Source organism: Amphibalanus amphitrite, unplaced genomic scaffold, assembly GCF_019059575.1.
Source record: "Amphibalanus amphitrite isolate SeventyFive unplaced genomic scaffold, NRLGWU_Aamphi_draft 000061F_arrow, whole genome shotgun sequence".
NCBI lineage: Eukaryota > Metazoa > Arthropoda > Thecostraca > Balanomorpha > Balanidae > Amphibalanus > Amphibalanus amphitrite.
The window spans coordinates 234,220-250,943 of record NW_024881557.1 but is presented as its reverse complement, the minus strand read 5'-3'; the positions used below and the strand labels follow the sequence as shown (position 1 = coordinate 250,943).

General features: G+C 47.6%; 1 protein-coding gene across 4 annotated transcripts in view; it reads right to left on the bottom strand.

Moving 5' to 3' along the window:
* LOC122378526 (potassium voltage-gated channel unc-103-like) overlaps nt 1-12,114 on the bottom strand; it is a 179,391-nt gene extending 167,277 nt beyond the window's left edge. For all 4 annotated transcript variants that reach the window (XM_043359673.1, XM_043359672.1, XM_043359674.1 and 1 more), the window contains exons 1-2: nt 11,861-12,114; nt 1,450-1,604 (exon numbers count right to left, since the gene is read on the bottom strand). In XM_043359673.1, the coding sequence (XP_043215608.1) occupies nt 1,450-1,604; nt 11,861-11,984 (279 nt within the window). In that variant the 5' untranslated portion in view covers nt 11,985-12,114. The remainder of the gene's footprint in view (nt 1-1,449; nt 1,605-11,860) is intronic.
* Nucleotides 12,115-16,724: the final 4,610 nt, after the last annotated feature.

Sequence of the window (16,724 nt, the reverse complement as noted above, 5' to 3'; positions counted from 1 at the left end):
TAGGTGACTTTGCTTGCTTAATTTTCACGTCTTTGATGCACTCTTTCGTTTATGATAATTTAAACTTCTTCCTGCGGTATAACCCGCGCCCTGATGGAGGGGGGCCATTTTGCCCCCCCTGTGGTTTTTCTTGAATAGCGAGAAAACAACGGCGCGCAGCGCCGCCAAATTTTGGGTACTTTACCGGGCATCAATTTGACACCTTCACACAAAATTTCAAGTCACAGGTCACCTCAGGTCAGGAGTTATTGAGGTCAAACTGAGGTCATGTTCGAGTAAAAATGAGCAAAAAACATGACATCTTAAAACGCTCACTAATTCTACAGTTAACAAGCAATTTTAAAGTTCTTTATGTGGTTGTGTTGAGAAAAGACGGCGCTACTAAACTGCAATCTCGGATTTTCGAAATTTTGGGATTTTGACCCCCTAAAATAAATAAAAAATGATTTTTTTAGGAAAACTAAAAAAAATCCAATTTTTTTCGAATTTCGAAAAAACCGGAATATATGTGATAGTCCCTGCGCTCTTTGATATACATACCAAATTTTAGATCGATACCTCTTTTTTTGGCCAAGTTATAGCGAAAAAAAACTGTTAAAAATTGATGACGTCAAATTTTTTAACTCCATTTTTAGCAATTCTAGACCTCGTAGCGCAAAACGGAGACCACCATTGAACTCCCTGTGACGAGCTGCATCGAATCAATACCCATTTTATGCAAAAATATCAACTTTGAAATTTGACCTAATTTGACCTGACCTTGACCTGACCTTGACCTGACCTTGACCAAAACGTGACCTAAGCTGGCCCTTAAGTCTGCCTGACCCACATAATCGCATTTGTCATGTAAAATGGACCATAAAACATGTATCACACGACACTTTCATATTGTGACCACCCAGTGACCTGCTGTGACCTGACCTGGTATCAGTGACCTCAAATAGCAAAATATGTGTTTGAAGAACATTTCCCCATCGATGATTTTCAATGAAATGCATTTTACTCGATTTTACAACGCATTTCTTGAAATGCCTGTAAACGGTGAAAAGTCAACCTTTGACCTGACCTGTGACGTCATCGGTTTGACCGAGGTCAATGACATTGGGTCACAAGGTAGTTCCCCGTTGGGGCTATCCAACGCCGTTTACCGCTTGTCGCTATGTTGCGTGGTTCTCGAGATCTTAGGGGGGGGGCAAAATGCCCCCCCCCCCATCAGACCGCATTGCTCGGCAGACCCCATCAGGGCGCGGGTTAAAAAGATTACCATCAATTATTAACCATTCGATTTACTTTCATTCATGAACACCTCTCCGCTCACAGCTATTATGCCATGTGGCAGGTCACTATAGTCACATCCACAAGGTCACGTGACAGGTCACTGCTCACAACCACCAGGTCACGTGACCTGTCACTCACTATCGCCACCAGGTCACGTGACCGGTCACTCACCGCCGCCTGTGATGTCATAGGTCCGTGCAGGAAGAGGCAGAGGCCACCCTGCTGCATCACCTCTGCTCGGCTAAAGCCGGTCATCTTGCTGAAGCCCTCGTTGGCATAGATGACGGTGCGGTCCTCGACGTTGTTCACCACTAGGAACGCCCGATCTGCGGGTCAAACAGCAGGGAACAGAGGTCAGGTCAAGCGGCCAAAATGTGCCCAGTATGCATACAGGGTATAACGAACAGCTTTCGAGTTAAGTGGACATCAGTGTAATGTTTTGATGACATGTTTATTAAATGATTCATGATGTGATTAAACGTTTGGTTATTTAGTTGATTACGAATGATATGCAATTGTGTGATCGTAACTCAGCGCATTATTCTGTAATCCGTCGTCATTTAATACCGTTCCATAATTTGATAAGACAATTAGTCTTCGGGGCCATCCCGGCAGCTTAGTTACGGCTGTGTTTAGTCATTTATCACTGCCGCTGATGAGGGGGTAATTACAGGCGTCACTGTCGGGATCCCCGGGGACGCCAGATCGCCGAGGAAAACCCGATTGCGACAATCACGTAACGAATAAGTCGATTTAAGTAGGGAACTGACGAGCTAAATGAATAGGCAACTGTAACTGTTTAATATCTAGTTGTACCAGTAAAACGATAGAGATTTTCATTCATTTTAAAATTTCTGAGCTTGCTCTTGTTACTTTTTTCTCAGCTCAATATGCATTGGTGTGCTCGAAATTTATTTGTTAAAACATATTGTTTTTTACAGTGATTACAGTGTTTGGCTAACCATTCAGGAGTGAAATTTCTTTTTCGATGTTAATCGTTTACCCATCAACTTTTAGTTTCATATAAGCACATCGAGCGCAGTGGTATTTTGTACATTTGTTTCCATTGTGTTTATAATTTCCTTAAGATATCGATTCAGTCTACAGTCCGAGCAAGATTGGACGCCTCTTGGAGCAAAGCGCCGCCATCCATCCCAGTACAGTCACCATGAATCTGCTTTATTGCATTCTGCTCTAACGCCAATGAATAAGGACCAACTGGCTCACGATTAACCTTTACAAAGATCTGCGCATGGAAAAGAAGTTATTCATATTCACCTGCTAATTGGGCTATCATCTGGAAAATATATCTGAGCAGCATGAGAACAAAATTCAATAAAACCTCACAGATTCACAGACGCATTACGCGCCGCGCTCCGTAACGTACTGCATGCCAATGCACTACACGTGAAACTCAAACGACTAATTAGGATGAGAGATATGCTATCGAGTATCGAGGGTAAAAAAAAACAGCACAAATGAGCACTTGGCAGATCAATGAACTGTTTGTTCCATGGAAGCAAACAAGTCTCACAGTTAAAGGAAAACAAATTATCCCGAACATGCAAGTCAAAGTAGTTACCTATAGCTGAACTGCAGATTAAAGGGACTATCCCACCTTTAACATGGGGTTTGAGTTGAGATAGCCAAGTTCGCGGCGAGGTTCAGAAACCACTATCTATCTAGGTTGCAACCCCCGCGGCCTCTTGGTGTTGAAGAAATTCGTTCCCTTCATTTGAAAATGGGCCTTGTACATACAAGGCCCTATCTTCAACATGGAGCGACCGTTAGTGTGACGTCACCTCGTTTAGTCATTCTGATTTAAAGGGACTGTATCATCGAAAAAAAATCAATGTATGGAGCTGATTTTTTTTTTACTAGCATTTCTTATTTTTCTGAATCAGAAAAACATAGTTTGAGGACCGAACTTGGTGAAAAATATTGCAACCACATTTCATTTTCATGATTCATTTTCATGAGCGAACCACCACTGTACAAGCATGGCCGCCAGTTTGGAAGCATGCAAAATTACTACAGAACTGGCGCAGATAATACATTATTGACGCTACGCTTACGCGGTCGTTCTTCTGATTGAGTTGCCCTTAGGGAGAGGTAGCCTTAGGTATTGCCTATAAAAATATCACGTGACAATTGGAGGGAGTGACAATTGGACGTGACAATTGACAATGGGATAAAATATCACGTGACAATCACGTGATAAACGTCATACATTGGAGGGAGATTGTGATTCAAGCTGGAGGAATTCCTTTGTTGAGCCGCTAGAATCCGAAGGAAACAGCGGAAATTGCCTACGACTATTTAATGAATTTAACGGTGATGAATAAGTGCGAAAAACGTTTTGGCTTTATAAAATTTGATGAAATGACCAGGGTAAAAGTTTTATTACTGGCGGTCAATTCAAAACGGCGCAAACAATTAAACAGTGAAGATAGTGAAGCACGATTCAAAGTGTAGTACACCTTTCGTACTTTGAGCGGCGATAGCGGGATAACGGTGTGGAGCTTCGAGGATCGGTCTTCAGTTCCCGGACCAGAAAGGTGGGGCCTATGCAATGTCAAATTTCATCAAAATGGTGATACTGTCCCTTTAAATGGGTTTGTTCGTTGAAAAATCGCTTAAAACTTGGTCTGAACTTTGTTGTGGTGCCTACAGAGTAAAAAGAATCAGCTTTATGACAGTAATGTGGCCTGGGGAATGAGGTAATTTTGGGCTGTGACGTCACATATTTGAAAGTTTGTGTTTGGAATATGGGAAGCCTAAGATGTTTAATGAAAAATAAATGCCAGAACCGTGTTCCTGGTCATCCAATCTATAAAGTCGGGCACAATTTAACTGGTTTTAACAACATTTTAGAAGGTGGGATAGTCCCTTTAACCTCGATGCCTCGATACAGAAGCGTTTAGCTTCTAACCGAAAACTACACTACATTGTCTTAGGTCAGTCAGTTGTTCCTATTGGCTGTTTCCAAGAATGGTTTTCTTCATCTGCATTCTTCTCTCGATGCCACAAATTAGCTGGAGAATCTAAATCTCCTCGATGTTGCGCATGACAGCGCCAACGTTGCGCTGTCCTGTCCTGTCCGTCTGGCTGTCACGCCTGTCCTGACACCGTGGTGGTCCCAGGTGGCGCCGGTGCACCATGTCGCAGTAATTCAACCAGCCATCGACCGTGTCGACCCGCCCAGTCATTCAAACAGAGACTTGTCACGGTGACAGATTCCTGGAATGTACCGGTGACATTCCAAACAGCGCCCTCTTAACCTTGAAAGCTGTGGTGAGAAGCGTGGTAAGCTACATATCTTACCACTCAGACGTCCGACTCAGCAAAGCAACAGTCGCAGATCGGTGGCTCAATGCGGCCTCTCAGCTGGAAGGCGTCACCCATGAGCCGGCACCACGGCCGTTCGTAAGCCGCCCCTGAACTGTCCCTAAACATAGCCGATCGACCGCATGGCGCCGGCGGCGGCCGACCGGTCCGACCCGCGACCCCGTCCGGCGCCACCCCGCCTCCGACGGTCTGCCCGCACACCAATTGGACCCATCAGCCATGCATGAGGGAATGTCGGTAGCGGCGATTGGTCGTAACATCAGTGGCGCGTGCGGCGCTCCACCGGCCGGAGCGGGGCGGAGCAGTGATATGTCTCCCGGCTGGGTCAGTCCGCCGGCAGCGGCGGCGGAGCCCCCCGCCGGTCACCGGCAGGGGTCCGACCGACACTTCTGAGGGAGAATGACCCCTCCCGCTGGGCCGTGTTTAACGTCGCACTGCGCTGGAGTGTAGCAGCACGAGCGACGCGCTGTCTGATGGGAGTGGCAGACAATTTGTATCCGACGCACAGTGCGGCCGTCAGCCATCATTGCAGACCGACTCCAATCGTGCATATCGACAGTCGGCCCTGCCTAACGGGAGCGACATTGAGCAGTCCTCCATCCGGACACGCCTCAGCTCTCATGATCGCCATCGCGAATGGCCATATGCGCATATCCGGCTTGAACGCTTGATGGAGCGAGTAAGACGTTCTGGGACTGCCTGACGCATCCTATCGATAACGCAGTATATCATAATAAGTGTTTTTCGTCTATTCGGATAGAGCTCCACAGGAACCGAATCTTCCATCACAATATTTCAACCGAAATGGTTTGATGTTACAGATGAAAGAGATGCCAAGAAAAGTTGTTTCCAATATGGTAGGTGGTGGAAATGTTTTGCATTGGAGGTCTGTACCGGTGCAGAGCCTTTCACTTTTACCATTTTCAAGATGACATTAACTGCAAAACAAGATATCGTAATGACTTATTTCAATGGAGATATTATGGGTGGTTGACATGCGATAAAACATACCTTCCTTCAGACAGCAGCGGGAGAGGTAAGTTTCTCTATAAAATACTAGTAAGCACTGTGTACACTGTATAGCTGTGAAAAGGAGGCAAGCGATCATGAGCTAAGGGAATTCTAAGCTTAAACATAATATTAAAAAATGAGCACAGTTATATGAAATAAAAAGAAGTGCCGGAGCCCGAGTCAAATAAAAGACAAAATTTATTTCAGCCACACATTGTTAAAAAATAATGAAATTAAAATTTTAGCGTCTTCATCTCCGCTCATCAGACATGGAAATACGAGCGCTTTCGGGGCGCTCCGGACCCATAGCAAAGCTCTAAACATAGTGCAGACGTCGAGCGGCGTTTGTTATTACGGAACTAAAAATATCCAACCGTCATTCAGTTACGAGTGGGACATTATTCGCGTCACTGGCCACCCCCGAAAGATTTCCCGAACTGACCCGATACGGGGCTAGATGTAGAAAAATATTTGCCACTGACGTCATCTAGTCATATTGCATCTCTCAAATGATACAGGTTCAACGAGAGGAGGAGCCTCAAATTTCACCGACAATCCATGTGAAGAAATTCCTTGACTGATATGGACAAGTTTCAAAAGGCATTGGGAAACGCCGCATGCCAAGCATATTCATTCCTTGCAAGTCAACAAAAGAGACTGTAAAGTACAGGGTCATATTACAGAAAAATGGAGCGCATAAGAACAATTCTTGGTGTATCTGTTTTTGGCAGCGTGTGAAGTAGTCCATCACAAATTCCCGTCATATGGGTGCCAAGGGCTGATAAATATTTAACACGTCCCCCTACTAAACCACATTTGCATGCGACATTTAGACTTCGCTCAAACTGAGGCTCTGTCCTGTCAGACAGTTGGTATTTTTACCAGACAGCTTGGTATTTTTACCCCTACAGCTGGCTGTTCCGCCCAAACTAATCCAACCTTGGGTCGTTCGCTGGCTCAAGTCATTAAGAGCTCAAACAAACCATTGGCGTTATCTCGGTCAGCCAAGGTCGGGATCGACCGTCTGCCATCGACATATTGACCGACCAACAGCTGACCACGCCCCTCCCCTCCTACCCGCCCCTCCACCCCCTCTGCACGCTAGCCAGGACCGCTGCAGGAGAACGGGGAACTCAGGTGGAGACCATTTCACGTTGGATCGAGAAATTACGGTGGTTTTCCAGAAGCTGGTCGCTGGGGGTTTGGCATCCGGCGTGAAAATTGCAAAGAACTTGGCATTGGTTTGAACCTAAATAAAGACTTGTCTAGAACGTTTAGGGAATATAACGTCAAATGGCCATACAGGGGTTGAAAGGAAGAGCAAAACATGTGCGAAAGCGAATAAAGATCGCCGTCGACGCAAACTGTGATAGGGTCGCACTAAAAAAGGAAGAAATCGGTGCATTTACTGTATGCGAAGCATTACCGTCGAAAATCCAATGCAAATCTGGAGTCCAATGACGACAAAAGTTATCCGGTTTGCGTTTCCTATTCCTGAAAGGTGAGCGGGTCACACATTTGTGATGCGAGCGGCAAAAAATGGCCCGTTGTCAACCACTTTGGAGAATCGCCTCGCCTTCCACCAGACGCGTGTCCTGTGAAACGAATTCTGTGTCGAAAAACAGCGCCGACACTGCCTGCCGGCCGACCCACGAGAACTCCATAGGCTAAACGACCGACCCTCAATCTTCTTCGATGCCAAGAACAGCGAGTAAAGCTCTATCCGAGACAAACGTCAAGTCCGACTACCAATCCATCAATCACCAGCTGCAGTTCTTGGTCCAGAGTTGCGCCACCGCCGCTCGTGCCACCTTTTTTCCTATCCGAACCGACCGCGATGTGTGCTCGCATCTCACCACATACTTCTCACAACTCACCCACCCGCCAAACACCATCATTGCATCATCGATTCTCGGCCCTGAATGTAAACACTAACCTCACCACCACCGCAACCGTCGTCCTCCCTCGATCGCCACAGAACCAAGCCTGCAGACCTTCGACGGCACATCACCGACCATCGCGTCGTCGACGACTGCCACGGTCGCTCCTCTGGGCGGGGGCGAGGGCGGAGGCGAGGGCGGGGGCGGGGGTGGGGGTGGTGGGGGTGGCTGCGTCTCCCAGGCCGAAGGTAAACAGCTCAGCGCGGCTCGCACGCCGCCGCACGGGCTCCAACCTGATGGAGACTGACGGAGACAAACAGCTGCCGTCGGCCAGCCGTGCAGAAAATCACCGCCTGCCAACAGCGGCATGATGGCTGGCCAGACGGACCGGCGACTACGGCCAGCGACGACGGGCAATGTTGCGGGGAGGGGAGGCTGGCTGGGAGGGGCGAAGACAGCTGAGATAATGGTGACAGCATGAGCCATGCGCCGAAAGAATATTACGGAATCCCGTGGAGATAATGCATTGAATTGGGTGGTGTTTCAGGGCATAGGCGTAGGAACGTTTTCGAAAGTGGGGGGGGGGGGGCCAGGCTCCCAGAGGTCTAAAACCTAACCTACCCCCAAAATCCAATTTCTCCTCGGATTTAGGCCACTTTATTTTCGCAAACATGCTCAGAGGTAAAAAAATCGAGGCAGAACCAAAAATAAAAGTAGTTAAATTTCAGGGAGAGTCCCGTCCATATACTCAAACTGATTGACGCGTTCCCCTGTCCTCCGCAGCCGTTGGCACCCATGCAAATTCCAGAGGCATCCAGCAGCTTTTTCATTAAGAGCAAGCGTGAAATGTGCAAAGCGAGTCTTTTCAATATACCTATAAAAATCAGCATGAATGGCCCAGCTAGGCTCAGCCAGGCCTGTAACGTTTTTAAGAGGTTTTATATTAGCGACCACTGCAACTGGGCTGATTGACTGTCAGAGGCCGGTGTGGGACTTTTAGAGGCCGGTCTGGGCCCTCAGAGGCCGTTTAACACTCGCCGGCCCGGACCTATAAGTTTTCTACATACGCGCCGGCCGAGGGGGCGGGGAGCAGGTACGACCCCCCTCGCTGTTTCGCCCCAGGTGGAGCTAGCGCGTCGCGGAAAAACGAGCGTGTGCGCCGTTACGAGACGCAGAGATCGATACCCGATTTTAAGGTCCTAGGTCAACCGTTGACCTGAGGTCAAGTCAAGTGCCTCAAGGCACAGTTCCATTTTTGGTGAATAACTTCGCAAAAAACGGCCACAGAGCCGCGATTTTGCCAGCATCGTGTTAGCCTCTCTCAGGCGCGTCGAATGATATACTTTTTGTTTGGGTGAGGTAAACTTAGAGTGTTGACCTCGGGTCACGGTCAGGTCAGCGCACCCAGGTCACGAAATTGGTCGAATGAGTTCATGTCTCATATCCTTCGATTCGGAAGGTCTTCCTGAGTCCATTGGTGGCTTTCCCGACTCGCTAGCTTAATGTGATCGGTAGTTATTGATGAAAAACTAATATGACCCTTATAACGTCATAAATGACGTCGCGCAAGGTCAACATTGCAAAAGTGACGCATCGAACCTTGCAAGGAGTGCATGAAATCACGATTCGGTGTGCTTGAGATAGTTGGAGATCGTTCCCGGCGCCAGAAAAAGTTTTCAGTTTATCCCCATTGACTTATACCTAATGGTGAGGTCACGAAAATGACCTGACCTCATATGACCTTAAGAAAATCCGAGATGTACAAGTTGTGAGACTCCTAATGGATACTAGGTCCTGCAAGGTTCATTGCCCTGTGAAATCTCCTCTGGCAGTGAGGGCGTTGCGAAGTTGCGACATCTGAAGACCGTGCAGAGGTTCACTTATGACCTCATAGGTCAGTGACCTGATCTGACCCGAAAATGCGGTTGGTGTCAAAAGATCCGGCTTGATTCAAAGGTCAGGTATGCCAAGCTTCAGCTCTCTATCGCCGGCGTGTTCGGAGCTATCGCGAAAAAAAAACTATATGGAGGGGCGGCACCCCCCCCCCCCCTCGGCCGGCGAGGGTTAAGGCCCTCAGAGACCAGTACAGGGCCTGCAAAGAGCAGTTTGAGACCTTAAGATGCCGACTTGGGCCATCAGAGGCTAATGTGGGTCCTTACAGGCCAACATGGGCCCTCAGAGGTCATTGTGGGACCCGAAAATGCCGGCATGGGCCGGCGTTGGACCCCAGAGGCCAGCAGAAGGCCCTCAAAAACCAAGATGGGCCTCTGAGGCCAGCATTGGTCTTCAGAATCCAGTGCAAGGCCCTCAGAGGCTAAGGTGGGTCCTTGCAGGCCAGCATGGGCCCTTAGAGGTCAGTGTGGGACCGTAACAGACCGGCATGGGCCGGCGTTGGACCCCTAAGGCCAAGATGGACCCTCAGAGGCCGATGCAGACCCTTAGAGGCCGGCATCGGGTCTCCAGAATTCAGTGCGGGGCCCTCAGAGGCACCTAAAGGCTAGTCTTGGGACCCCAGAGACAGAAATGAGGCCACCAGAGGCCGGTGTGAGGCCCTCAGACGTCGGCTGGGCCCTTGAGGCCGGTTTAGGGGCCCTCAAATGCCAGTGGAGGACCCTCAGAGGTCAATGTGGGTTCTCAATGGTCAATGTGGGCGCTTGACCGCCATTGAAGGGCCCTCCGAGATCAGTGTAGGACCCTCAAAGACTGGTTTGGAAGCTGTTGATAGCTGGAATGGGATTCTTGAGCCTCGTGACAATCGAATAAGTGCCAGAGCCCCATACGCCCATGGGGGCCCATTGTTTGTTTGGGGGGGGGGCAAATGGAGGGGCAGATACAGACATTGCTAGCCCCCAGCCTGTTTGAACCGAGGCGGGGGCACGGTCACCCTGGCCCCCAGCTAGTACGCCTTTGACGAACTATGCTGACCCCATGAAGCAGATCTGGTCAAGCGTTGGTCGTTTGTATACGCATTCTCCTGCACCGTGCTAGTATTGTCTTAGGTATACCTTTTCAGTGCTCGCCGTCCCGTGCATCGTAATCAACAAAATGCTGCGGCACCAGGACTCACAGTCTTGTCTCTGATATGGTTTTCTTCATTGAGTGAAGGAAATTGCGGTCAATAACGCTGTAGAAACAAAAGGGAATCTTCACTAAAGGGCAAGCTGAATAGTTGTCAAGTTCTGGTGTTTAGGGTACCGGGTGGTAGGTACAGATAGACACTTAAGTCAGCAAAAATTGGGGGGGCCAGTTAACATTGCTGCCCCCCCCCCCCCACCTCCGAAAGTGGGGGGGCCATGGCCCCCCCGGCCCCCCTGTTCCTACGCCTATGTTTCAGGGTGCCTTTGCGTTTGATGCTCATCAGCAGGTAGGCAGTTTTAGATCGGTTTGCTATGTTCTTGATATGCTATCCTGGATCTCGAAATGAGATCAGCGTTAGCAATAACACCTGCCATTCGCCGAGTTCAATTTTCGTCAACCGTATCATCACTATAACTGCCACTGGAATTTCGCGGATGGAATTGCGAACCTGGCTGACCTTTTGATCATGTTCACAGGCCAACTTTGAGAGCTAACGCTACTGGAGCGGACAGGCGCAAAAGCTGCATCGTTGCAATCAGGGTACGCTGGTGAATTTCCAGTCTAGACATCAATAGTGCGAGCGGCAGATATTTAGATCAAAGCGAACCCACGCCTGAGGTTAAAGCCTTGCATGGTCACCTTTCGGCTTTCGCGCAGCTAATTAGAATGCAAATGGCATTCTACCCTAACGAGCGTTGTTGTTGACATAGTGCTGTGAATAGTCACAATGCTTGTCAGCTGAGGCTCAGCTCTCAAAGGGTTGCATCACGCCTAGTTTAACTTTATTGCCTAAGTGGTTAGTGTCACCCCTCACAGCTTTTCGACTTCGTTTCGGGTAAAAAAGCGAAAGTCCCCGTTTGTCTCACAAGTTCAAGATCATGATTGGAGCCGTGTTAAAAATGTAAGGTAAGTTTCGTGCTAAGTTTTGTTCTATTCCTGTATAACGTTTCACTTGTCAAAATATCATTACTTAGTAGCTTCATTGTCGGTCTCTCATTGGCAAAAATCATGTGGACCAATGAGAAGCCGAGAAACGCCAGCGAGTAACGTCCATAGGTATAAGACAGAAAACATAAAGCACGCGTCTCAAAAGACTCGACTTGCTTCATGCATCGTCATCGCCCACTTTCATACAATTTAGACCCCACCATTACCAGATCCAGGGCCCAGGCCAAATAGACTCAACACATAATTCTGTACGCATGATTCTGATAAAGAATGTGACATTCGCACCTGCAAATAATGCATGTGTTACCATGACCGACCTTGCCTGTCGTAGTGGTGCTCCAGCAGAGCAGCGAATGTGTTCTGCTTACGGCTTGACTCGTACAGTCTCCGTGAAGATAGCGAAAACGCCAGAGCTCTGGCAAAGTCTCCGTAGCGGTGCATAGACACTACCCACCACACCCTCCACTCTTTCCGGCTTTTGCTCACTCTGCACTCTGCACTCTGCCCCTAGGCAGTCTCAGATCACGTCACTCGAAATCGCATCCCGTCACCCCACCGCCGCCATCTCACTGCACTGACTACAACACACAGCCAGCTGAGTCGGGCGACCGTGACCTTGAGCGGTACCACGTGACCCGAAAAGGTCACGTGACCTTCTCGGATCGTGACGCGGAGGGTGAACGGCCGAGAGTGATCCGTGGATCAGGATGATCTGTCAAGAGACTAGCTGCAGGCGGGGTGAATGAGAAAGTTTTAAGGTGCCAACTGCGAACTGAATTGAGGGTTGACAGTGTCGTAGAAGAAGAGAAGCGTTGGGTGGTAAAATATGACAAGAAATTGAGACGTAGACGTAGACGAGAAGTTGTAACAATTGCACCTTAGCAATATCTGAATCCTAGTGGGTAGCGAAGTGAGTTTCACTTTTAACATATTGTGTAGCATATCTATTTTCTAGTTAAGTATAAGGGGAGTTATCTATAGGATGTAGGCAGGATGCATAAAAATCGGGCACGCGACCATAATTCACATAGGTTGTTCATCATTTGTCATTTGCAGGTCTCGGCCGCTGAGCCCTCTTGTGAAACATTTCATCAAGCAGCTGTGTAAGTCATTTTGATCATTCAGGCAAGGATAGAATGATCCTGTGTTCTTAAATAATGAAATTGGAGAGCCTTTGCATGCGAGTTGGTCATGCACAACAGCTGAAATTTATTGGCCATCATTTTAAACGTTCCAGAAACATGGCGTGACGTTAGCATGCAGGGAGGGACATTAGGTATATTTTGTCAGATCACCCAATTAAAAAGTGAATATATTGCGGCGGTTTTCGGTAGATTCGTAGCCAGGCAATGGGCAAGGGGCTTGTGACATCTGAAATCACATTTAAAAACTCGTTCTGTTACGTCAAAGGAATTTTGCTTCGGTCGTCGCTTTCCAAATTCATCATTAGGAACATTTAAGTAAATCAAGGCTGTGCAATCACACTAGCACATACGTTCTCATTTCGAACTTTTTTTATTTCAAGAAGACCTGCGCCGTATTTAGCAACAAAACACAATTCCAATCAAACGGCTAAGTTCAAGCGTTTATGCCAATTCGGAGTGGATAAGTTCCAAGTCAAGTAAGTCTCAGTGATCTACTGACGGCAAGAATTCTGAATTTTGGTATCGTTCTCTGTTCATTTCTTTATTTATCCAAATTTGCACGTAAAAACTATTACACCGTTGTCTTATTGTAATTTGAGATCAAAATTAGCTTTTTTGAATTTTCGTTCCACATGTAAAATCATGAACATTTATGGACAGTGCATTTAGACACAGCCGGGTCAAAATCATTTCTCACTTGAGGCCTACATATGAGTACATAGCCTCTGTCAATCAATTGACACCTGAGACTTGAGCTCTGACAGTTTTACTGATACAAAGAACCTACACAAAACCAAAATGAAAATCAAAAGGGCATTCTAGTAACTTTGGTTCTCACAAAAAACGTGTATCTTATTACCTGCCTTTTTTACAACCACTTTTCATAAATGTAATGCAATCATAGTCCCATCTTACACGACTCAATCGGAGTTGTTCTGCATACAGGAGTGTGAATAAACTCCTCTGATTGGGTGTGCATCCGGCAGCGAGCGAACGGCTATTGCATTACGCTGGCCAGCGCAATTGGTCCTTGCCACCGACCAATGAGACTCAATGCGAGGCTGATGAACTCAGGGCACCTGGGCCCATTGACGTCTTATACGCTGGCCACTGATTGCATGTCTAATACATTCCTTATAGTTCGTTTTTTTTTTTCAAAAGGACGCTGGCTCAAAGTTCAATATCGAAGCTCTCACGTGAGTTTTGGCAGCTTCAGTGTCTGGCGAAGAATTTCTTACCGAAAAAATAGCCGATTTCAAATTGTGCACGGTAAGTAGCTGGAAATTGTTTCTTAAAAATGAACATACTATGATGACGTCACTGGTGGCAGCAGGCACCCAAATGTCCGTGCAATGGGACAAGTGTCAACGAATTTGGGTGAAACTTAGTTTTTCACTGTTGCCGAGCTTATAATCGAGTAAGCAGTTCTGTCCATGATAGTTATAAGTTACATTGCAATACATGTTCGGCAGTATGACGTCACCACTGTTCTCATATATGGTTCCAAAACGCACATATGGAAATTATCGGGAAGAAATCACATGTTAAAATTAGTCGACGTTCGATTTGTCAGGTTCAGTTTTTGCTCGTTTTGCTCGCTAAAACACGTGCTTTTTCGAAAAACATACTTGGAGCCAGCGTCCTTTGAAAAAAACGAACTATAGTCGTCTCAACGTGTGAGAAGGAGCGGATTTGACTCGATTGGTACCCCGGTATTGCTATATGCCGATTCAATATGTGCTGAATTTACGCCCATCCGTTTCCTTTTTCTTTGAGGCTTTTACGCCTTATTTCTTGTTCGTCGGTGGCTAGTTTTTCATGAAAAGAGGCGTAGCGTCGTTGGCTCAATGGTAACCTTTTTCATGTCCACGCTCGAGCATAATTAAGCATAAACTAAGCAGTAGGCCAATGCAAACCTAAAATTGTCGAAACATGTAGTGTGCTATAAATCGAGGGATTTGAAATGTCCGAATTCACACCTTTGTTGAGGGAAAATAATTGTCATTTCACAATGGCCAAGGCCGTAAGACAATTCAGTCATTTTTGTGCTTTTCGCACATTTGAAACCAAATTGAGCCCCAGCGCACGATCCAATCGCCTAGTGCCCTGCCGGTCGGAGCATTGGTTAACAGGCTGAGGGAGCTGGTCTGAAATGGTTGTTTTCTACACGGTGTGTCGGTGTAATTGAGATGGTAGCGGCGCCTGAGGAAACTCTCCGCCGCTGCCCAGAGGCGCCTCCACTGCCTTATTGGACTCCAAACCACCGAGTGGCAAACACCGTACACCGCTCACACGATCGCAGCGCGCACACCCAGAGATTGCCTCTGGACGAGTCAGTGCCACTTTATTAACGACCCAGTGACGTCACAAAGTGCAGGCAAAAAGATCAGCTCCGGGTCACTTACCAGGGAAGGCTAGTGGGCGGCAGCATGGCTGCAAAGACGATCTACATTTTCCAAACTGAATGCTAGAGCCAATAATATTTCATCATGTCAAGACTAGAACACTATGTAATGATTACTTGTTATTGAAGAGTATTGCCAGCAGCTTCCATTCCCTAACAATAAAATGCATTATTTTTAGATAATGAAAACGCTGAGTTCTCTACTCCCAGTTTTACACTTTCAAAAATATTCTTCTTTAACGTCCTGTGTTGTAAATATGGTCGCACGAGGACGCTCCCCTAAGATATATGACAACACGCGTCGTCAACAGACGGCTGCATGCATAATACACGCGTCAAGAGCGAGCCGGCACGACGCGGGCATCGCCACGTCAGCGGCAACGCAGCCTATCACCATCAGCTGTCTCTGATCGACAGGATATCAGAGATCGAGTCAGTCGGCTCTGAACGACAGCATCATCAGAGATCGAGTCAATCGTCTCTGATCGTCAGGATATCAGAGATCGAGTCAGCCGTCTCTGATCGTCAGGATATCAGAGATCACCGTCAGTCGTCTCAAAGATCACTGTCAGCCGTCTCTGAACGACAGCAATATCAGAGATCGAGTCAGCCGTCTCTGATCGTCAGGATATCAGAAATCACTGTCAGTAGTCTCTGATTGACACAATATCAGAGATCGAGTCAATCGTCTTTGATCGTCAGGATATCAGAGATCGAGTCAGCCGTCTCTGATCGTCAGAATATCAGAGATCGAGTCAGCCGTCTTGGAGATAACTGTCAGTCGTCCATGATCGACGTCATATCAGAGATCGAGTCGATCATCGATCGACGATCGTGTCAGTCGTTTCAGAGAGTCAGTCGTCTCTGATCGACAGAAATGTCAGAGATCACCATCAGTCGTCTTCAAGATCACCGTCAGCGGCGTCAGCGATTGTTGTCGACGGACAATCGTCTGCATAGCCAGCGACGCAGAGGTGGTAACACAAACACCGACAGATGCCCAACCTATCGTCACTTAAATCAGAGTTCTCGGATGCTGAAAGCAAAAGTCGCAACGAGGTGCAACACAATATTTACGTGGCTGAATTTCTTCAGGGGAAAGGAGACAAAATAAAAACAGTGAATAGAAAAGAAAAAGAGAGGACCGGAAAGAGGAAATAAGAGGAGCTGGAGGACAGGAGGGGACAGGAGAGGACAGGAGAGCAGAGCAAAGCGTAGCAGAGCAAAACGGAATAAAACAATGACACTGCACAGAAAAGAGAACGAAAGAAGAGAAAGTCCACCGTGGTGCGCCAGCTGTTGGTGACGTCATCGGTGGCCCCAGAGAGTGATCGAGCAGCGACGCGGCGGATCGCCGCGAGCGGTGATTCTGTCCCCAGGGAGACGCCGTCGACTAGTGGGGGGCGATGGAAGTCCGAGCGACCCGCGAGACACGACTGCCGGACGGCCGGTCGTTCGGCCAAACTGTGACGATAAGAGGGAAAACGCAGGGAGAGAGGGAGAGGGAGTGAAGCGAGAGAGAAGAAGATATAGAGGTATCTCTCTATTTCTATCTCTCTATATTTATATATGCTGATGAGATAGAGAGAGAGAGAGAGAGAGAGAGAGAGAGAGAGAGGGAGGGAGGGAGGG